This window comes from Lemur catta, chromosome 9 (genome assembly GCF_020740605.2).
Source record: "Lemur catta isolate mLemCat1 chromosome 9, mLemCat1.pri, whole genome shotgun sequence".
NCBI lineage: Eukaryota > Metazoa > Chordata > Mammalia > Primates > Lemuridae > Lemur > Lemur catta.
The window spans coordinates 27,603,259-27,622,841 of record NC_059136.1 but is presented as its reverse complement, the minus strand read 5'-3'; the positions used below and the strand labels follow the sequence as shown (position 1 = coordinate 27,622,841).

At 47.3% G+C, this 19,583-nt stretch overlaps 1 protein-coding gene across 1 annotated transcript in view; it reads right to left on the bottom strand.

The window, feature by feature from the left end:
• The window catches only part of COL22A1 (collagen type XXII alpha 1 chain), a 253,599-nt gene that overhangs the window by 17,979 nt on the left and 216,037 nt on the right, over positions 1 to 19,583 (bottom strand). The window contains exons 50-56 of the mRNA XM_045561068.1: positions 17,665 to 17,718; positions 13,033 to 13,086; positions 8,679 to 8,732; positions 7,207 to 7,251; positions 6,343 to 6,396; positions 4,656 to 4,709; positions 147 to 200 (exon numbers count right to left, since the gene is read on the bottom strand). Of these exons, the coding sequence (XP_045417024.1) occupies positions 147 to 200; positions 4,656 to 4,709; positions 6,343 to 6,396; positions 7,207 to 7,251; positions 8,679 to 8,732; positions 13,033 to 13,086; positions 17,665 to 17,718 (369 nt within the window). The remainder of the gene's footprint in view (positions 1 to 146; positions 201 to 4,655; positions 4,710 to 6,342; positions 6,397 to 7,206; positions 7,252 to 8,678; positions 8,733 to 13,032; positions 13,087 to 17,664; positions 17,719 to 19,583) is intronic.

The window sequence follows — 19,583 nt, the reverse complement described above, 5'->3', positions numbered from 1 at the left end:
TTTTTGCCTTCAGCCCATTTCTACCATTCAAACCCATATTTTCCACCAATGCTTCCCGGACAGAGACTGGACAACGTGTGACATGAGCCACAAGCTCCCGCAGAGCCTGCCCCGATGCCATCACACAGTAGCTGGAAGGTACTCACGGGGTTCCCTGGGGGGCCAGGGTCTCCTGGAGATCCCGGCGAGCCGTTCTTACCCTAGTAGGAAAAACAGGAATCAACATTCTGCCAGGATGTGACCGAGCAGGACAGTGGGACAGAGAGACTGATGGATGCGGAGGGCTTGATTTCACACGGCATTGTTGCTCCAGCCAGGGTGGCTCGCAGTACACTGCCCCATTCCTCAGCGGGTGTTTTGCAGCTTGTAAAAGGAGCTCATAATATTTAGCTCATAATATGGTTGTGGAATTAAATGAGTCCCTGGGCATGAAAAATCCTAGCCCAGGGATTGGTGCCCACAGCATGGGCACAGTAAATAATCGTGACACATGCATCCACTCACCCATTCATCCTTCAACCCAGGTGCTGTATTATGAACAGAGAAGGCATCTAACACAACCCAGCTTACAAATAACTGCCCACATTGCCGCAGTGCGGTTCTCAGCTTAGGAAGCATGCCCAGGTGCTCACAGCATTTTACTCACCGACTGGGGCATCATTATGCCTCATTTATGAGATGTGGATACTGAGGCACAGAGAAGAAAAATGGCTTGTGCAGAAGGTCCACTCACTCCAGATTCTAGGACCGACTCTTGTAATTCCAACATTCTCTAACTTGATGGATATTTTGTGCACATTCACAGCTTTTGCAAATACATTTAACCAATAAGATACCAGTAGAGTGAAAATCAGAAAGCTCAAGATGCTCCTAGCTATCCCTTTCAGCATCAGACAAATTCCTGTTCAGCCTAAAAGCCACAGGCTAACTCCCCCAGGCTGCGCTGCCCACTCCCTCTGCCCACCAGGTGTGCCTGCCCAGGTGCATTCCTGCTGGACGCCGTGTCTTCACCTGGCTCCCTGTTCTGCTGTGAGTTACCCAAAGGCAGAGTCTGTGCCTTGTTGCTCTTTCTACCCCAGCATCTAGACTGGCTCCAGAGACACAGGAGGCTCTTTGCTGTTATAAATAATGCACTAAGAACATCACAGAGAACCACGCTCCACTGATCCTTCAACAAGAAGGTGCCGATGCCTTATAATCTGTGAAGCATAATATATCACGTATTCACAAATGTGCTGGCTCCACGGAAACACGTTCCAGTAAAAAGGCGGTGATGATGCTGACCAGATGCTGCTTACATACGAGATGCTCTTCAAAGGGCTTCACATGCATTAACTCACCGCTCACATCAGACACAAACATCTTCACCATTTTACAGATGGGGAAACTGAGGCACTGAAATGCTAAGCAACCTGCCTGCAAGGGAAGTGAGGGGAGCTGAGGTCTGAACTTGGGCAGCATGGACCCCATCCCTAGTCCTCTGGCCCTCCTTAAGGACACACCTGTGGTCGGTGATCGTAAATACCCACATGTGATCGTGGATAATTCGCAGGCCTCATCGCACCAGAGCCTCCCTGGAATCATACAACGTAGATGTCTTTATCCCTGTATCACGGATGAGGAAACCAAGGCACAGAGAAAGCGCGGGACCTGCCTAGGATCGCTGGGCTAGTAAGGGCTGAGATGGGAGCAGTGAGCCTGTATTTGTGGACTGCTTACCCCGCCCAGCCCTTCTGCGTTGCCGCAGGACGCTCTCCCTGCGCCTTCCTCCACCCACCAACCCATCTGGGTCCCTCTAAAAATATGTGCTTTGGCTCATCCCTATGGAAATGATAGCTCTCTTCTTTCTTCCTCTAATGCTCCCTTTGTGGGAAGGTAAGGGCCAAGGCACAGAGAGAGGCCCAGGGCACCGGCACAGGCCAGGAGACTGCTGGAGTCCAAATCCTGGCTCTGCTGTGAGATCTTTGGCAAGTTACTAGACTTCTCTATGCCTCCATTCTCATCTGTAAATGGGGAGAGTGGTAGCACCTGCCTCACAGGGTTTGGGGAGAATTCAACGAATGAATCATGTAAATGCTCCAAGCAGTCCCCATCAGTGACCTCTGCCAAGGTTTGTTGGAGGCTGGTGGCTGTGGGGTGGTCACTGTACGGGCTAGTCTTAGCGCTGTGTGACTGCTGATTTTAAGGAAAGCAGAATGAAAGATTTCAGGCCGTTCACTCGTTTTTTCACAGTCACCACAGCTAAGAATGGAGGCACCCCGTACATATTCAGCGTCCAGTTCAAGGTTGTGTGAACTCGCTGGGCTGGCTAGGAACCTTCTCCTCACTCAGGAAAGCACATAAGTTCCAGCTGACAGTGAGGTTGTCAGAGAAATAACTGAAAACTGCTCTAATGCGTTAAAAAATATTTGGCAAACTTTAACACTTATTGTTGGTGACAAATTTCTTACAACGCACCTCAGCATTGATGGATGCAAACTAGAGCCACAAGCCTGCCTTCGGGGACCTTGGGCCTTCAGCCCTCCCTCCACGTGGCCTGTGAAGCCCTCCATGGCTCACCTGGGCCAGCTGCCCAACCCCACTTCACACACCTGTCCCGGAGCACTCACTGTTCCCCAAATGTCACTTCCCTTTCCCTCTTCTGCCTTTGAATGTGTTTGCTCGCCTGGAGGATGTGAACAGTGCTCTGTGCCCAGAGGCCCTTGGAGAGAGGCAGAGATACAGCCCCCTCCTTTCTCCAGGGACAGAGGTGGCATGGGGCACATTCCAGAACCAGACACTGTTCCGTCCCTCAGGCGGATTAACTTGCTGCATTCTTATAGCTCCCTGCCTCCACTTGACAGATGAGAAAACTGAGGCCCGGGAGCAGTGGAGAAACAAACCTAGTCCACATGATGAACAAGGGAGAGGCAGAAACCAAGCCCAGATGGCTTCGCTGCAGAGCTGGATGCAGAAGCTCAGTGAGGGAGCAAGAGGGACCCCAGTTGCCTTTTTAGACCTTTTTCCCCCAATCTCTCCATATGAAATTTTAATACCACAGCTAAGCTATGCATCTGTTTAGGTACTGTATGCACACCTGTGTGTGGGACATAAAGAATAAAAGCTTTTGACACCCCAAGAACCAGTATTTGACCCATGGGGGTGATATCATCCCTTTGAGGATCCATGTCCCAGGGTCATTTGAGTCACTGTGGCCCCATCAGGGGAGAACACAGCTCTACCTGGTGAGCTCAGAGAAGCTGTGACACCCAAATGCCCAGCACCTGCCACATACTCCCCCTCTAGGATCTGGAAGACAAAGCACATGGCACACCCATGGCAGGGGGGGAGCACAGGATCTGGCGTCAGGAAGTCTCGGTTTTAAACCCATCTAAAGCTGTGTGGCGTGGAGCTGTGTAACCTACACTTAGGAGGCCAACAGAGCTACCTGGTAGCTTTATTGACGCATTTGTTTATTCCATTACTCATTCAAAACACACCCATACAAGTTATACAAAATAAGCAAGTTACAGAAGGTAAAACGCTGTGTAAAAAATATGTGTTCTGTATGCTTGTAGATGTATTGAAAATATTTTAAAAGATACTTAAAATGCTTTTAACGGTGGCTTCCTCTTGAGTATGGGGTTGGGGTGGGGCTGAAGGGGGCATTTTCTCCTTAGCCCGGGTCCCATGAATGATGATAAGTGTAGACACATGCATTACAGTGGCCTCTCTGAGGTGGGCCCTGGGATGAAATGGGATACTGTAGGCTCTCTCTTCACACAGCACTAGGCACCTAAATGTGTTTTCTACCTCTTCTCCCATACTCTCTCAGGCTGCTCTTAGCGGAGAGAAGGATTTGCCTCAGTGCAAAAACAGGCAGGTACAATATTCAAAATATTTATCAACCATATGGATTGAACCATTATGGGTTGAATGGTGCAGCCCCAGTTTGCTGAAGTCCTAAAACCCAGTAGTTCTGAACGTGACTTCACTTGGAAATTGGGTCACTGCAAGTGCAATTAGTTAAAGTCGGGTCATACTGGAACAGAGTGGGCCCCTCATCCAGTAAGGACTGGTATCCTTGCAAAACAGCGAACTCGGAGACAACGTGCAGGCAGGGAGAACACCACGCAAAGATGAAGGCCAAGATTCCACAAGCCAAGGAATGCCAAGTCTTGCCAGCAATGCCCTGGAGCCGGGGAGTGGCATGGAGCAGGCTCTGTCACAGCCTCAGGAGGAAGCGGCTCTGCTGACACTGATCTCACCCTGATCTTCTGGCCTCCAAAACCACAGGACAACACATTTCTGTTGTTTAAGTCATTCTATTGGTGGTACTTTGTTACAGCCACAAGGGAAACTAATACACGGAGCAAGCATCAACCCTTAGGATGGCCCAAAACCGGAAGCCGGGCCCCAGGGTGAGGTCCTCTATCGGGGCCCTGCCATGGCAGGTGGCACCTTTTTAATTTCTGTATTGTGGGTGGGTAGGCCCAGAAAAGAAGCTGGGGTATGTGGGGGAGGGGGCTTAGGGCAGTGGCTATATACCAATTGCTAAAACATATCACCATTTTTTCACAGCACCTATAGCTGCACCAGAGTGAACCAACCAAATATTACTGCAATAACAGGCCCTGCAAAAACATGGAGCCCCTTCGTCTCAAAGCAAAACTCACCGGTGGGCCCCTTAGTCCTTGGGGACCCTGTGGCCCTGTGGGTCCAGTATCACCCTGGAACAAACAGAGAGAGGTCGTGTTATGACAGAGTTGCTACATGAAGAAATACGGACCAAACTTCACCAAGTTATCTAAGAGAACCAACAACCTATATGCAAAATGTGTCATCATTAATCACCAGTTATCCCAAATATGACAAAAATTCACTTCTGGTGGATGAGTAAAGGCACGAAAGCCCCATCCGTGCATACATTTATTTATTAACTTGCTTCAACACACTCCACGTGGTCCCACAGGGATTTCAGGTGGCTCCGTCTTGAACTAACAGAAATAGTTGGAGAACCTCTCTTGAAGCTTGTTTCCTGATAGCCTGAACCATTAATGCTGGAGTCACCACAGTAAGAGAAACACCAGCCAGGTGCACAGCACATTACAGTTTGCAAGGCAGTGGCGATTCACCACACCACCTTACACGGTCTTCCAAACAGCCTCATGACCTGTGCATATTCCTCCCTGTGCGATGGATGAAAAAGCAGAAACTTGGACAAGCTCCTCCATAAATCAGGCTGTAAAACACTCTAGAAAATGGATTTGTAAAATGAAAGAGTCAGACAGCTGAGATGGAGGGAGCAAGCATTGGCATCCTCTGGCATGCTGGGCTCCGGCGCTCAGCCACATTCCTGCCCGGGTGGTGCCTTGCATAGCCTTTTCTGTAAATTGAAGTTACAGGGTGCACTAAACTAGGATTTTCAAACTGCTCTTCAGTGTCTGAGAGGACCCTTTGGGGCAGGGCTGGAGTGGGCTCTGCCTTTAGCTGTATGCCTGGGGCTCCACACGCTAGAATGGTGCTGCAAAACGGATTCTACTGCTAAGAAAACACACGTGAGCTAGATCAGATTTCTCCTTAGAATCCTTCCAGCTCCATCACTCCAGATCAAAGAGCCAACTTGCTCTTGTGCACCAAGAGCTACTGAGTAAGTGTCCAGTCCATCAGCGTTTACAGGCAGGTCTTCAGGGAGTCACAGGGCGAGCATGAGGACACTTTGGACCTCAGGACCTTGTGCCCACGTTTCTGACAAGCACTTGTTCCCAAGGGCCCAGGCAGTGCCCCACATGTTGGGCTGCCCTACGGGATAAACATGCAGTGGCTGGTCCCCAGGGGGAATTTAGAGCTGGCAAACCCAGCACTCCAGGCTGACTCTGCCTGCCTCTGACTCTCTGTGCAACCTCCAGTGAGTCCCTTAACCTCTCCGGATCTCAGATATTCCACTTGTAAACTGGGATGGAAACTGTCCTTGTTCTGTGCAGATCCTAAAACCAAATAAAAGTGAGTGCCACTGAGCAGTGTAAAGTGGACACACGGTTGCTCTGAGCACTAAAGAGTTCACAGGGAAAGAGAAGTGACCCAGGAGAAACTCTGAAATGCCTCTCCAGCCCACTTAAGGTCAGACCCAACAGGCCTGTCATTGGTACCAGCAGGCAAACCAATCACGATTGATCCAGGAAAGCCTCTGTCTCAATTGCAAGGCACAGGCGCCAACCTGCTAGGCTGGAAGCCACAGTGTCGTGCAGACTGTGTGCCTCTAGGCAGGGCTGCCACCAGCCACTGTGGCACAGTTTCTGGGTGTCACTTCCCTGATACCTCCACCCCCTTGGGCCAGCCAGGCCCCACAGGACCCACACTTACATCTTTTCCTGGTGACCCTTCCCGGCCAGGGGGCCCCATGGCACCAGGCTCTCCCTAGGAACAAAAAGGTCTGAGGTTAGGGAAGGAGATGCTCCGGCTACTGGCTGCCTCGGCCACGCAGCATCTGAGGACCTGGGAGAGCTAGAGAGACCCAGAGGACAATCAGCCTCTCCACACAGAGCTCTGGGCCCGAGCTGGGGGCTGCGGGGTACCTGAGGCCAGCTGCGAGTGCCTGGGGCCACGCTGTGCCTCTCTGAGCAGCGCAGATGGGAAAGAAGGGTCTGGCACACCCGCTTGGAATTCTGCCTCCTTACTGCTGACCCTTTCCACACCTGGCTGTCTCCTCGTTATCTAGAACATGCAAGGGGTCTAACCCGCTGACCCCTGGGTCACTTCCACTTTGGGCATTCAGAAGAGATAGGAGTTAAAGGATAAAAAAAAAAGGCTCTGAGGTCTTTCCATCTGGGATAAAGCTAATGCTTTCTATACATAAACTCTGGGACCTTGGGAGCATCACCCCTGTCCTCTGGGTCTCAGTTTCCTCCTCTGCAAAATCAGCCTCCTAACAGCACCTGCCTCACAGGGCTCGAGGTCGATGTGACGGCACAGATGATGGAGACCACGCCTGAGTCCAGACTGCTCTGGCCACACCGGCTGGCTGCACAGCAATGTCTGGGCCCCCGAAGAGCCACCCAGAGGAAAGAGACCAAGAGAGGGTGTGACACTGCCGCTGTGCCGCTGTGCCCACTGTCCTCTCTCAGGGACGGTGCTACACTGGCCTGCACCTCTTCCAGCACACCTCTGCCTAGAAAGTGTTCACTCTGTTTCACCTGGGACGACCTCCACAGTGAGGTGCTCACTTACCCGGGGACCAGGTGTGCCAGCATCACCTGTGTGTCCCTTGAAGCCCTGGGGAAAGAGAATGAGGTTATTCCACCAAAGAGCATGTCGATGAGGCAGGAAAGACACGGAGGCACCTCCACCCGGCTGCATCCTCCCCGGCTCACGCTGGCTCTCCCCATCCCCCACGTTTGCTACTAGTTACAGAGCACTGAGCCCTAGCCTGTGCCAGGCACAGTGCCAGCTGCTTGGTGACTGGGCACCGAGGGCCCTTCCTCTGGCTCCCTCTGCGCTGTGGGCGAGGCTGCCAGGGCTTGTCCCGTAAGTGCCTCAGGGTGTTGGGCATTGCTCCAGGTGTCTCCTGAGCACCCGATTCCTCCTGATCTCCTTGGACTGCCCCCGCCTGCCTGGCTGCTGAGTCAGAACGGTCCCTTGTAGACAACGCTGCCTCCACCCAGAGCGGGGCCCAGGGCCCCTTCCTTGCTCCTGCGGCCATGCCCAGGCCTGCCTCTCACAAAGGGCCACGATTATAATCCCCGTAAGAGGTAGCATTCCTCATTCTCAGCTTTCTTCTGGGGCAATCACTTGAAAAACAAGGGAATTTAGGAACAAAGAAAACTGATTTTTGTGTTTTATTTCCTCCTTATTGAATTCTAGCCAAATTATTTATTGATTTTTTTTTTAAAGAAAAATAACGTTAAAGAAACAGAACTAGCATTTTGATCTGCTACTTCTTGCAAGGTAATTTTAGGATTTTCATTACAAATCATATTTTTTCCAAAAACAATTTAAGGAATTGTGTAAATAATTTTAAAATTATGAAGAGATAAAACATTAAGCAAAACAATAAATAAATAAATAATGCAATAGCTCTAAAATACATTGATTTCATTTTTATGGAAAATATAGTGTCTGCGTATATCTATATGTACGACAGCTAGATACAGATTGAAATATATAGACGTTGGAATTCATACACATAAAAAAGGACTAGAAAAATCCACTAGAATGTCAAAGAAATTTACCTCTGTGTTGTAGAATTAGAAGTAACTGTATTTTCTTCTTTATACAATTTTTTTCTTATTCTTTTTCTTACTATTACCATCATCATTACTATTGTTACGTAGTGAGAATAGGTTATTTTTATAATTGGAAAAAATAACTTCAGCTATGGAAAATTTTTGGAACTAAAATTAAGACTCATTTTTAGGTTCTATTCTCCGGAGAAAACCCACTGAAATTATAACAAATGGAATAAGGACAAAGAAAGTTTAGAACAACAAGGTAATGAGGTCTGAAATTTTGAAAATGCATTTTACAGCTATGGTGTACAAAAAAGATGAATTGATTATATAGAAACACCACCGTCTCGGGGAGAGGGACTTCTGGGACACGGGGTCAGGCAGTCTCGGCTGGCTCTGCCCACGGTGGCACGGCCATGAGCTGTGTGGCCGGCGGCTTCACGCTATGGTTGACAACACACGCTCAGCACTTACAGGTGGGCCTCGGGCACCCTCTGGTCCTGGTAGACCCGGCTCTCCTGCTTTGCCCTGAGAGTAAGCAAGAACAGAAGAGTTTGAGGACAACACTGTAAGGATTTTCCTGCTCTTGGCTGCCAGTGCTTCATGTTGTCCTATTTCTACAAGCCTGTCTCCATCCACCTTGCCAGCCCTTTCCCCTGAAATTTTGGTCCATTTTAGTCCACACAACTCTCCACCATGTACTCAGGACTATTATGTTCCAGTTTTCCTAGGCTGGCGCTGGTTACATATGTTTCATCTCCCCTTGTCAGTGTCAGAAGCACTCTGGTCTGGATGAGAGATCGGATGCCCATCTTGCTTCTATATGACTTTCTAGCTACTCACAGAAACACTTCAAGGCAGCTGTTAATTCTTGCACTTTTATGTGGCGACACTGAGGGTCAAAGAAGTTACATGTTTGGCAAGTTATTAAATAGCAAAGCCAGACTGCATTCCAGCTGAGTGCCACACCCGAGAGAGAGCGGGACGCTGCTTTCCGGACAGCAGCTGCACCTGTGACATACACAGCCTTATTCCCTCCCCTCCCCTCACATGCACACAAGTTAGGGGACACTCTTGCTGTTTACAGTTCTTCACTGTCTGCAGTTTGGCATTGCCCTGCACAGAAGGAAGCCAGGAATAAAAGCCAATGAGAGCCTTGGGGGCTCAAGTCATATAAAGGGGTCAGGGGCGGGCAGGGGTGGGGTGGGGGGAGCAGAGGAGATCGGGGGAAGGGCAAGTTTGGCTGACGGCCAGTGGGGGAAGCTTGCTGGGCCTGCAGGACATGCCCACCCCCAAATGTTTTATCCACCTCATTTTTACAGGTTATAAACCTTAAGGATGACCTGGGCCCACTAGGGGGACAGTAGAAGGAAAGGAACATCCTTAGATTTAGAGAAAAAATGACAGAAAGAAGAGTGGGGCACAAAGCTTTGATTTCCAGGTTTCTTTGGTTTTTATCCTTCTATCCCAGCTCTTCTAACTCTAGCGTGTGTGATGTTAGGGTGTCACTTCCTTTCTCTGCATCTCTTACACAGTTGTAAATCTGGGACAATTCTCCCTCATAGGTCTTTGCAACTGAGGGTGGAGGGTGCACAGGCCTGGCCTGGCTTCTGCCCCATAGCAACTGTGACAGCCAGCAGAAAAATGGGGCAGCCAGCAGCTGCTGCAGGTTTTCGGTGTGACAGGCACAACTTGAGTGCTTTACACTATGGTGCCAATGAAGCCCGACTGCAACGCAATGGGGGATGTGCCCTCGTTATCCCTCAGAAGAAACACTGAGGCGCAGAGAGGTTAAGTTATCTGCTCAAAATCACACAGCTGGAGTTCCAATCCAGGCATTTTGGCTCCAGAGTCTCTGAAATTCATCTTACACTGTAATTAATGCTCAGATATCTCTTAATAAAAACGTAAGCAACAGACAACTTAACACTGTCTATTCATCTATTTGTGCATGTATCCATCCATTCATTTATCTATGTATCCATCTAGGTACTGTTTATCTGTCTATCTGCCTGTCTGTCCATTTGTGTTCCTCACATACAGGAATTGAAGGGACAGGTCAAAGTGAAGAGGTACCCCCTACCACCTGTAGCAGATGTTGCCATTTCCCAACCAAGCCCTCTGGGCTCAACCAGGAGGGTGCCTGACCTTTGTTGAACAACTTCTGCACAGGTGACCTGAAGGGTGTGCACAGAAGGAGGATGTTCCCTGACTTTAGCAGGTGCTTGATTTTGAGGTGTGGAAGGCCCAAGTGTGTGGGAGTTAGTGCCTCCAGGAGCAATCAGAGGGTCCCCAGCGAGGTCGGGCCCCAGCTGCCCCTAGAGTTACCACTTGCCAGCCTGTTTTTCATGACTCCCTTCTTTTCCTGCTCCATTCCCTCACTCCCTCAGTGCTTCACGGGATCACCTCCCAAATGTTCTACCTGCATCCAAATCTTTGTTCTGAGATCTTAGGGATACCAGATTCTACCATTCCTGTGCCAATTTCCTTGGAGTGATTAAACATCAGGATGGCTGTGCACTGAAACTTGAGAATGAGCCAACTGGGTAACTCTGGAATGGGCACCCAAGGCCAGAGCTGCCCTTGGGTGGGAGTGGCTGAGTCCTGCCTTGTCCAGTGGAACCAGTCCCATCTCCTCCTTCATTGCCCATTGCTTTGACCACTGCTTACCCAGAATAGGCCTGGTCTTTTGTCAGCAGATGCCCAGTTCCTAGCCTCGTGGTCATTCGATAAGCAGAGCAACTGAAGACCAGTGTCCTCAGCTATCCTGCACTGCAGATGGCAGCCTCTCAGGGTAACACACCCGGTGCAGTAAGGCAGATGCCCTGTTCTGCAGCAGTTAACTCTGGGGTTATCCTCTGGGAGTGTGAGTCCTTGATGCTTCATTTACCAGCTCTATGACCTTGGCCAAGCTGTCAGCCTCTCTGTGCCTTAGTGTCCTCCTCTGGGGGCAATTGGGGTACCCACTCCCCATAAGGTTTTTCTAGGATGACGTTGGAAAATGCAATGAAGTGTTCAGTACCCCTGCCCTAGGTGCACACACAGCAGCTGTCAGCCACTGTGTGGTATCTGCGCCTCTCTCCCCACTTGCCGCATTGTCACCCAGGCTGGCTGCCATCTGCCCACCCCAGGCAGCTCTGCTAGACGTCAGCCTGCAGCGACTCAGCGGGAACTTTTCACTTTGCTCGGCTGCTGAAAGCTCTTTCTTTTCCTCTCAGCAGTGAATTTTGGTCTCAGCATCTGGAGCACCATGTAAAATGATAAAGGAGGTGCTTCCAGCAAGTTGCATCAGATTCAGAATGAGTCATAATAGTTTATGACCACACGAATTAAATGGAACATCAACCTCACTGTAGAAACTTTTATGTAATTCCATTTAGTGGTTCTGAAGGCTCCGCAGCTCTGACCTCACCAGGACTTAAAACTAGGGCAGTGGGGAAAAGTAACCTACTAAAATAATTAAAAGTCAAATAAGCCTGATGCATTGAACAAAATTCTCGCCTCCTTTGATTCCCCAGCAACTCTGGCAAATTGGTGTATTATTCTCATTCTATTTAAAAAGAAACTGAAATTCGGAGATGCTTTCTGACTCACCCCAGGACACAGAGCCTGTAAGGAGTGTGGCTGTATCCAGAGCCAGTTCATTACTGTTATTATTATTGTTGTTGTGGTGGTTGAAATTTTGGCATAAAGCATTTTTATTTAATCACTGTATTTTAAACTTAATTTGTCAATGAGTAATGCATACACATGGCTCCAAAAATTTAAAAAGATAACAATAAAATAAAATACTGTGGAGTATAAAGTTGCCTTCTCATTCTTCTGTCCACTTGGCTGACAATCATCCTCCCATGGTTGGAAACTATTTTTGCCAGGGTTTTATGGCATCTCCCAGAATTCCTTTATGTAAACACTAGCAAAAATGTTATATGAGACTACACACAAGGTCTGCACCTTTGCTTTTTGCTTAATGATCAATCATGGAGCAGCCCCGTGTCGGTATCTAGAGAATGTCCTCGTTTTTTCCAGCAGCTTTTGGTATACTACTGCGTGGACATATGGTCATTTAACGAGTCTCATACTGGTTGACATTTAGAGAACCCAATTTCCTAGACCACCAATGTCATCCTTCATTGTCCCCTGGGTGCAGTAGCTGTAAAAGGGCTCTGGGAAGACACGAGAGCTGCCAGGAACTGAAGACTCTTCACCAACATGGATCCCCCACCCACAGGCAACCTCCGTGTGCACAGCTCAGGGGTCACAGCTACGGGTCTTTGGAAATCTCTGCACACTCCCAACAAACAGTTATTGGGGCCACAGAGACGTCCTTATGGGAACTTGGTCCGTCTCATTGTGGGTCCCTGGACAGTTGACATTAAAGAAAAACAAAAACAAAACAACAAAAATTCTATGCCAGAGTTAAAAAAAAAAAAAAAAGACAAACTTACAAGGCCTGGAGCCAGCAGGTGCCGCCAAGTTTTCAGTGGGTACCACGGTCTCTTCAGACACCAGATTTCTACTCAGGCCATGCGATCTGCCCCAGCGTCCCCTCCCACAGCACTAGGACTGAGGCTGCCAGGGGCAGTGAGACAAAGCATGTGACCTTGGGGCCATCATTTCACTTCCCTGAGACTCACTTTCCTCAGCCTTAAATGCAAACTGTAGTGTTTACCTCACAGGGTTGTCGGGATAAGTAAATAAAAGAATGCATAGAAAATACCTATATTTGTGCTTGGTTCACAATAGCTCCTCATCACAGAGTGGTTGGTTGTTACTGAGAAATTATGAATTTGGCATGTAAGATGATTAGAAGTTCAGAGCCCCTTACCGGCTCTCCAGGGGGACCTGGTTTTCCATCTCTGCCCTCTTTGCCTTCTTCTCCCTGCAAGAGAAACTCAAGTTGGTGATCAGGTCAAAGAAGGTCAGAGCAGACGGAGAGGCAGATGCAGTTTCAGCATGTCTTGCCGCCTAGATTCCAGCAGCCGTGTTCACAGTTCTCAGTTAAGGGGGCATCTCAATGGATAGAACTGCTCTGATTTCCTGGTTTCTTCCCCAACAGCAAGATTCTGGCTGTGGGTCTCTGACCTGCACTCTGACCCGGCACATAGTGGAGAAGCAACAGATTTTGCAATAATGTCATTATTATCACTATTGATCTAAGGAAGCTCCTCCTGGATATTTTCATGAGGTCAAACAGGGAACATTTGGGCCTCGTGTCTGGCTGAACATGGAGATGGTGGGGAGGGAGATGCATGTGCTGATGAAGATGATGAGGACATTCAAAAACATGCAGGAAAGCACTTAGCACAGGACCTGGGACACATGAGGGCTCAGTGAATGACTGCAAGGAGCTATCTGAGTCACAGAAAGGCCATGGGCATTTTTCATTTCTTTCCATGAACTCAAGCTATGACTCTGTGTTCCCCACCTGTTCCCCACCCTGACTAGCCCACTTCCTGCTGTAGACAGGGTGCTACAATCCTCATGTTTATCTAAGAGATGATGATTTCCTCAGGAGTCTGTGAAGATGGGAAACATAGCTCTGCATGATGAGGCTATGACATCAGCAGACTTAGGTTCCAATTCTGGGCCACCTGGACCCAGGTGCCGGGCAAAGAAGGCAGCAAGAACCAAGGCAGAAGGAAAAGGGTCCAACCAAGTGAGGATTGAACCCTGCTCGCACATACTGGGCATGTGTCTAGGGAAAGTTATTTAAATTCTCAGCTCCTTAGTGCCTCCTCTCCTAAAGAAAGAGAATAAGCCCACCTTGCAAAGTCACTGGGGGAGGGGGGTGCTTAGGGCCAATGCTTCTGTTTGCAATGCTCAACAAAACAGGCCTTGGTAACAGGCTGCCCCTCCTGCCTCAGCTGCTAATAAAATCTTGCTCTATTCTCTGCCAGTGACTTCAACATCAGCACCTTGGGCTGGATGAGAAGCCACTGTGGACAGGGATCGAAATTTATCGACCTGGCTACCGTGTCAATGCTCTATGTGCACCTGTAACTCCTCATGAATGCTGCTCCTGGCATAACCGTGTTAATACCAAATAAATCAACTTCTATATTGATCCTCTTCAATTAAAAGTTTAACTCCAAAAACTATTTCTCCCTGTGCATGCAGGCAGCGGGGTGGATGGCTGAGGGAGCAGTGCACAGAAAGGAAAGCAGTGGCACAGGATGAAACACACAGCAGAGGGAGACCAGCAAACTCAGGCTGGAGGCCGAGGGAAGAACTCGGAAACTGCTGCCAACACCTGGTCCCCTGGGAGCAGCAAGAACATCACTTGAGAAGACGCTGATGCTTGTTGAATAATCTGAGAAATAAATGTGGCTTGTCAGAGAGAAAGGCTGTCCTTCTAACCGTGCATTACTGAGCAAGTCTTTAACTTCTCAGAGCCCCATTTTCTTTTTAACTTTAATAAACAGGAATCCTCACACCTCCACTGCAGAGTGAGGATTTAATGTGGTAACCCACACATAAAGGGTCTTTCTTGCACCGTGCATGGCACAGAGTGGCCCTCAACAAATGGAGAGATACATTGTTTTACTTCATGGAAATTAATGCTGGTGTTTGAATGTCAGTCAGAGTTTATGGGGTCTTGCATCTCTCCCAGAATCTAGCAGAAATGAAAGGAATCAACATTTCTTGGCCAGGCACAGTGGCTCATGCCTGTAATTCTACTACTCTGGGAGGTGGAGTGGGAGAACCACTTGAGCTCAGGAGTTTGAGAACAGCCTGAGCAAGAGTGAGACCTCGTCTCTACTAAAAATTGAAAAATTAGCCGGGCATGGTGCATGCCTGTAGTCCCAGCTACCGAGGAGGCTGAGGCAGGAGGATCACTTGAGCCCAGGAGTGTGAGGTTGCTGTGAGCTATGATGGTGCCACTGCTCTCAACCCAGAGCAACAGAGCAAGACTCTGTCTCAAAAAACAATTCTTATGTTAGTATAAACAAATAATACATCCATGTCTTTTTGAGGTTGGTCTTTCAACTGAAATACCTTCTTCTCAACCCTTCTCAACTTTCTCTACCTAGAAAACTTGACCTGAATACTTATCTTGAGTGTCACCTCCCCCAGGAAGCCCCAGGTGCCCCCTCAAAGTCTGTTTCTTTCTTGTTTTGGCTTCTCCATGAAACTGTTCCTTGAGGGCTGGGACACATCTGGGTATGTCTGGCACCTCGGATGCTGGCACAGGGCGGGAGCTTGCTGGGCAGGGGGCGGGGTGAAGGCAGACACAACATCAGCAGACACGCATAGTTACATACCCTAACTGCCATGGTGCAGGATGAAAGGAGTGGTCTTAGAGCACAGCTCAGGGTCCTACTTAATCCCTCTGGGGAGGTTCAAGGGTGTCTCTTGGGAGGAAATGACTTTTGGGGGAGACCTCGGGAAAAGCAGTTTGGTGGGGCTGTTGTGAGGGTGCTGTGTGTTAACTTATAGAAAGCACTTCGCACAAAATCTTCCATTCTGTGAGCACAATGTACATGAGAGCTATTGTGACTCCTATTGCCCAGGCCAAAGGGAGAGGAAGAGCTACCCAGGCAGGAACCATCTGTGCGAGGGAGACAAGGTAGGTTAGAGTAGCTGGGAGTGAGGGGCATTGGGGTGGGCGGAGTTAAGGGGGCAGGCGTGATAGAGAAACAGGGAAGAAAGCAGTGGTCCATCTACCAGGCACCAGGGACATAAGGGGGCCCAGCATTGGCTTAAGCCTGAGCACAACAGTGAGAAGGGAAATGACATGATGGGATCTGCACTGGAAGAAAAGAAGGAAGGGAGGGAGAGACAAAGGAAAGGTGGGAGAAAGGAGTTGATATTATGAAGAAAATGACATCATCACATACGAGGTTGTTTTCCTCTTCTGCAGTACTCTAAAACGTAGGGGATAAAGGGTTCATGCAAAATCTAAACTGGGCTTTTCTCTCCTTAGCTTTGCCACTGCTAGAGTTCAATCAATCCTAGCTGCTACAGCACACCGGCCTCCAGGGCTGCAATTTACACCAACATCCCAGCATGCCCCTCAGATCTGCATGCCCTGGACAGGTTACCTAACCTCTGGGCTGCAGGGTTCAGACAGGGCGGCTGATGGCGCTTGGGAAATGCCCTCTCAGTCGAGGACAACACACATCAGATATCCCAGGAGGAAGGCTCTGTGAAAGCAACTCATTCATACACATATTTTGTTAATTAATATCTTTTGTGTGCTCACTATGGCGGGGACTCAAGGCTGAACGAAAACAGATGTAGTTCCAGCTGACATAGAATCTGTAGCCCAGAAGAGAACCACCTGATTACTAGCCACTCTTCAATGCTATGTCCCCGGATCTAGCCAACAGTAGGTGCACAATTAGAGTTTGTTGAATAAGTGATTTAATCAAATCAATGAATAACAAATGACTAATGAATCCATTATACCAATAGAAATGTGATTACCAGCTAAGATGGATACTCAGAAGGAAAGGAAGACAGGATACATCCTAGCCTGGGGCAGGGATGGGTGATGCCCGGGACTAGAAGGGAAGAATTGAAGGATCCGCTAGTAAAAGAGAACAAAAGGCATCCTGGTGGCCTGTGAGGGGGGTCCAGTGAGGCAGGAGAGCACACAGCCTGCACTAGGAGCCAAAAGGAATCCATTGTGGCTGGAACAAAAGAGGAGACTTGGAGGCGGGTGGGGGGCTGTAGTGAGCAGATGCTGCAGCAGTAGGCACAGCCCAGACCCAGAGGCTCAGAAACTCACTCTCAATGCAGAAGGCAGTGTGTGGCCTTTCTGGAGAAACCTTATTACAGATGCCTTGGAGAGCTTGACCCTACTGAGAAGTATATTAAATTGCAAAGTTCAGAACAACATTTTTGGAAAGTAATCTTGCAGTATGTATCAAGAAACTTAGACATTGTTGTACTCTGACAAGGAAATCACATTTAAAGAAATCATAAAGAAATTTTTAAATTCTATGGATAAAATTGCCCATTACAGTTTTTTTAAAAAAAATCTAAGATTTATGAGGCAACAGAAGGATGATCATATATATTGTGGCGCTTTCATTGAATATGTTGGACATAAAGTTTATGAACATTAACACTAGCATGGGAAATGGAAAATGTTTATATTATCACAAATAGTTATATATCATATATGTGTTGATTATTTCAATTATATATATACAATTATATATACATACATACGTAGAGTAAAAAGAAAAAATACTATGTAAATAAATAAGCAACAGCCAATACATGTATAAAAGAAGAAAAAGATTAAGACTGATTCCACCAAAAATTTAGTTGACTTTGACTGATAAACAAGTTAGTGATCTTTTTGATTATTTTTATTCTAATTTTCTATAACACTCAAAATTCCAATAGTGGCCATGCCTTGCTGTAACAATGGTGGAATATATTTTTGTTCGCTTGTTTTTATAAAGAGACACTAGGTTTTTCTAAAACAAAACCAAACACCACTTACTGGGATTCCAGGAATTCCAGAGGGGCCTTCAGGACCAGGAGGACCTTCTTTTCCCTAAAAGATCCAAGATATAAAAACACTGTGAAATTTCTTATTTGCCTTTCTGGAGGTAAATGATTGCTGTCTCATAGGCTGGATGAACAAGTGTTTGGTTAGAAGCAAGGAGTGCTTCTGTTGCAGCCTCATTGCTTTCTGGGAGGTGCCTTGCCTAAAGCAGTGAGGCGCCCTGGGGTAGGACAAGCTTACCCCCATTGGTGTGCACACCAGGACTCATTCTGGCCATATTACATAGGCTCAGGGAAAACTGGTGATTGGAAGGCCAGAGGGAAGAAGCTATTGGGGCTCTGGGGTCCTCAAAACCTGGGTCCAGATCCAACTCTGCATTTGTGCTCAGCCTTTCTGAAATTCAGGTTCTCTACTCATAAAGCACAGACCACAGCACGTTCACCTCAAAGTGTCATGAATACAGCAGCCTGTGCAAGTGAACAGCTGACCAGGGGGTGTGCATAACAAAAGGTTTGATTATTTTCATAATTTGTTCAGAGGCTCCTAAACTTTTTACCACCAATGGTTGCTTTTAGTATCTCTTGCCCCTGTGAAATAGATCTCTATACTACTATGTTGCATGACATTTGAGATTGCCTAAACATATTGCCACTTAGACCAGTGCAAAATTATAAGACAATAAGACAAAATATTCACCCCTCCCCTACATCATAACACCACAAACACAAAAGCACATGAAGTAGACATTTTTTGTCAACCTGAGATAAAGACTTAATTAGTTAAGCTAGTTAAGTTAAGGCTTTGAAAATATTTGATGAATATGAGTTACCCACCACTCACTGTCTAAATAGATAGTTATTACATAGCTATGAAAGATTAGGGGAAAATCCTAACAACTTAGAACCCTACATTGCTTCACATGTGTTGTATACTCTCAAACCATTTTTTAAAAAAGCAACAAAAAAATGGTAAGTGGATATTCTTTTTATAAGAATAATGACAAGGGACTCCATTCAATATCCAAAATCAAAGTAAAGGCCTTCATCCTATGTCAAATAGATTAACAAATGGTTTTATGTTTTAATTCAAAATACAATAGTCACGTTTTAAATGTGTAAGCATCTTTTTATTATTATTATGTCCTGTTTAGCTTTTCTTTTTAAATTTCTCTTTTGTAACTATCAATAGCCACTGTTTGAACAAGGAAAACTTTGCCTATATTCTGGTTTGATGTTTATGGTAAAGTATCAGGACCACGGACAGCTTCAAGTGCTACCATAACTTGCCAAGGGTCCCATGACAAAATCAACATCTTATTTAATATGGTTTAATTCCTAGGCATGTAATGGTTTTGCATCTGGGCTCCACATCGTATTCGCCCTAGGCAAACAGGCCATTGGTTTTTATCTGGTAAATCTTTTGCTGTCTGAGAATCAATATAAATCCACCTGCATAAGGCTTTATATTATATTCATCCTGGGATTTCTAGCTAAGTTGCTTCAAAAAGGATTAACCAGATGACTATCCTAAAAGGAACCATGTGGCTGTGATTTTTCAATCTCAAGGTCCTTCTTGTCCCCAACTTCGGCCACCCCACACAGTAGGTCAATGGGGAATAGTGGAAAGAAGAGTGAATTGGGAGTTTTCAAATTGACTTAACTCTCAACTTGGACATTAATTTCTTGTATGACTTTGAAAAAGTGATTTAACCCCACTGGACTTTGTCTTCCTTATTTAAAAAGGGGGAAGCTGCTCTAAGTAAATCCTAAGGTGACCTTTGCATGAATTCAGAGATACCAGGGTAGAGGTGACCTGCTTGCTAGCTAGCCTTGGAATATGCTGGTAAAATTGCTGTGGACTGGGGTTTGTATATGGCTCTGATATATCCTCACTGTGTGACCCTGAACTGATCA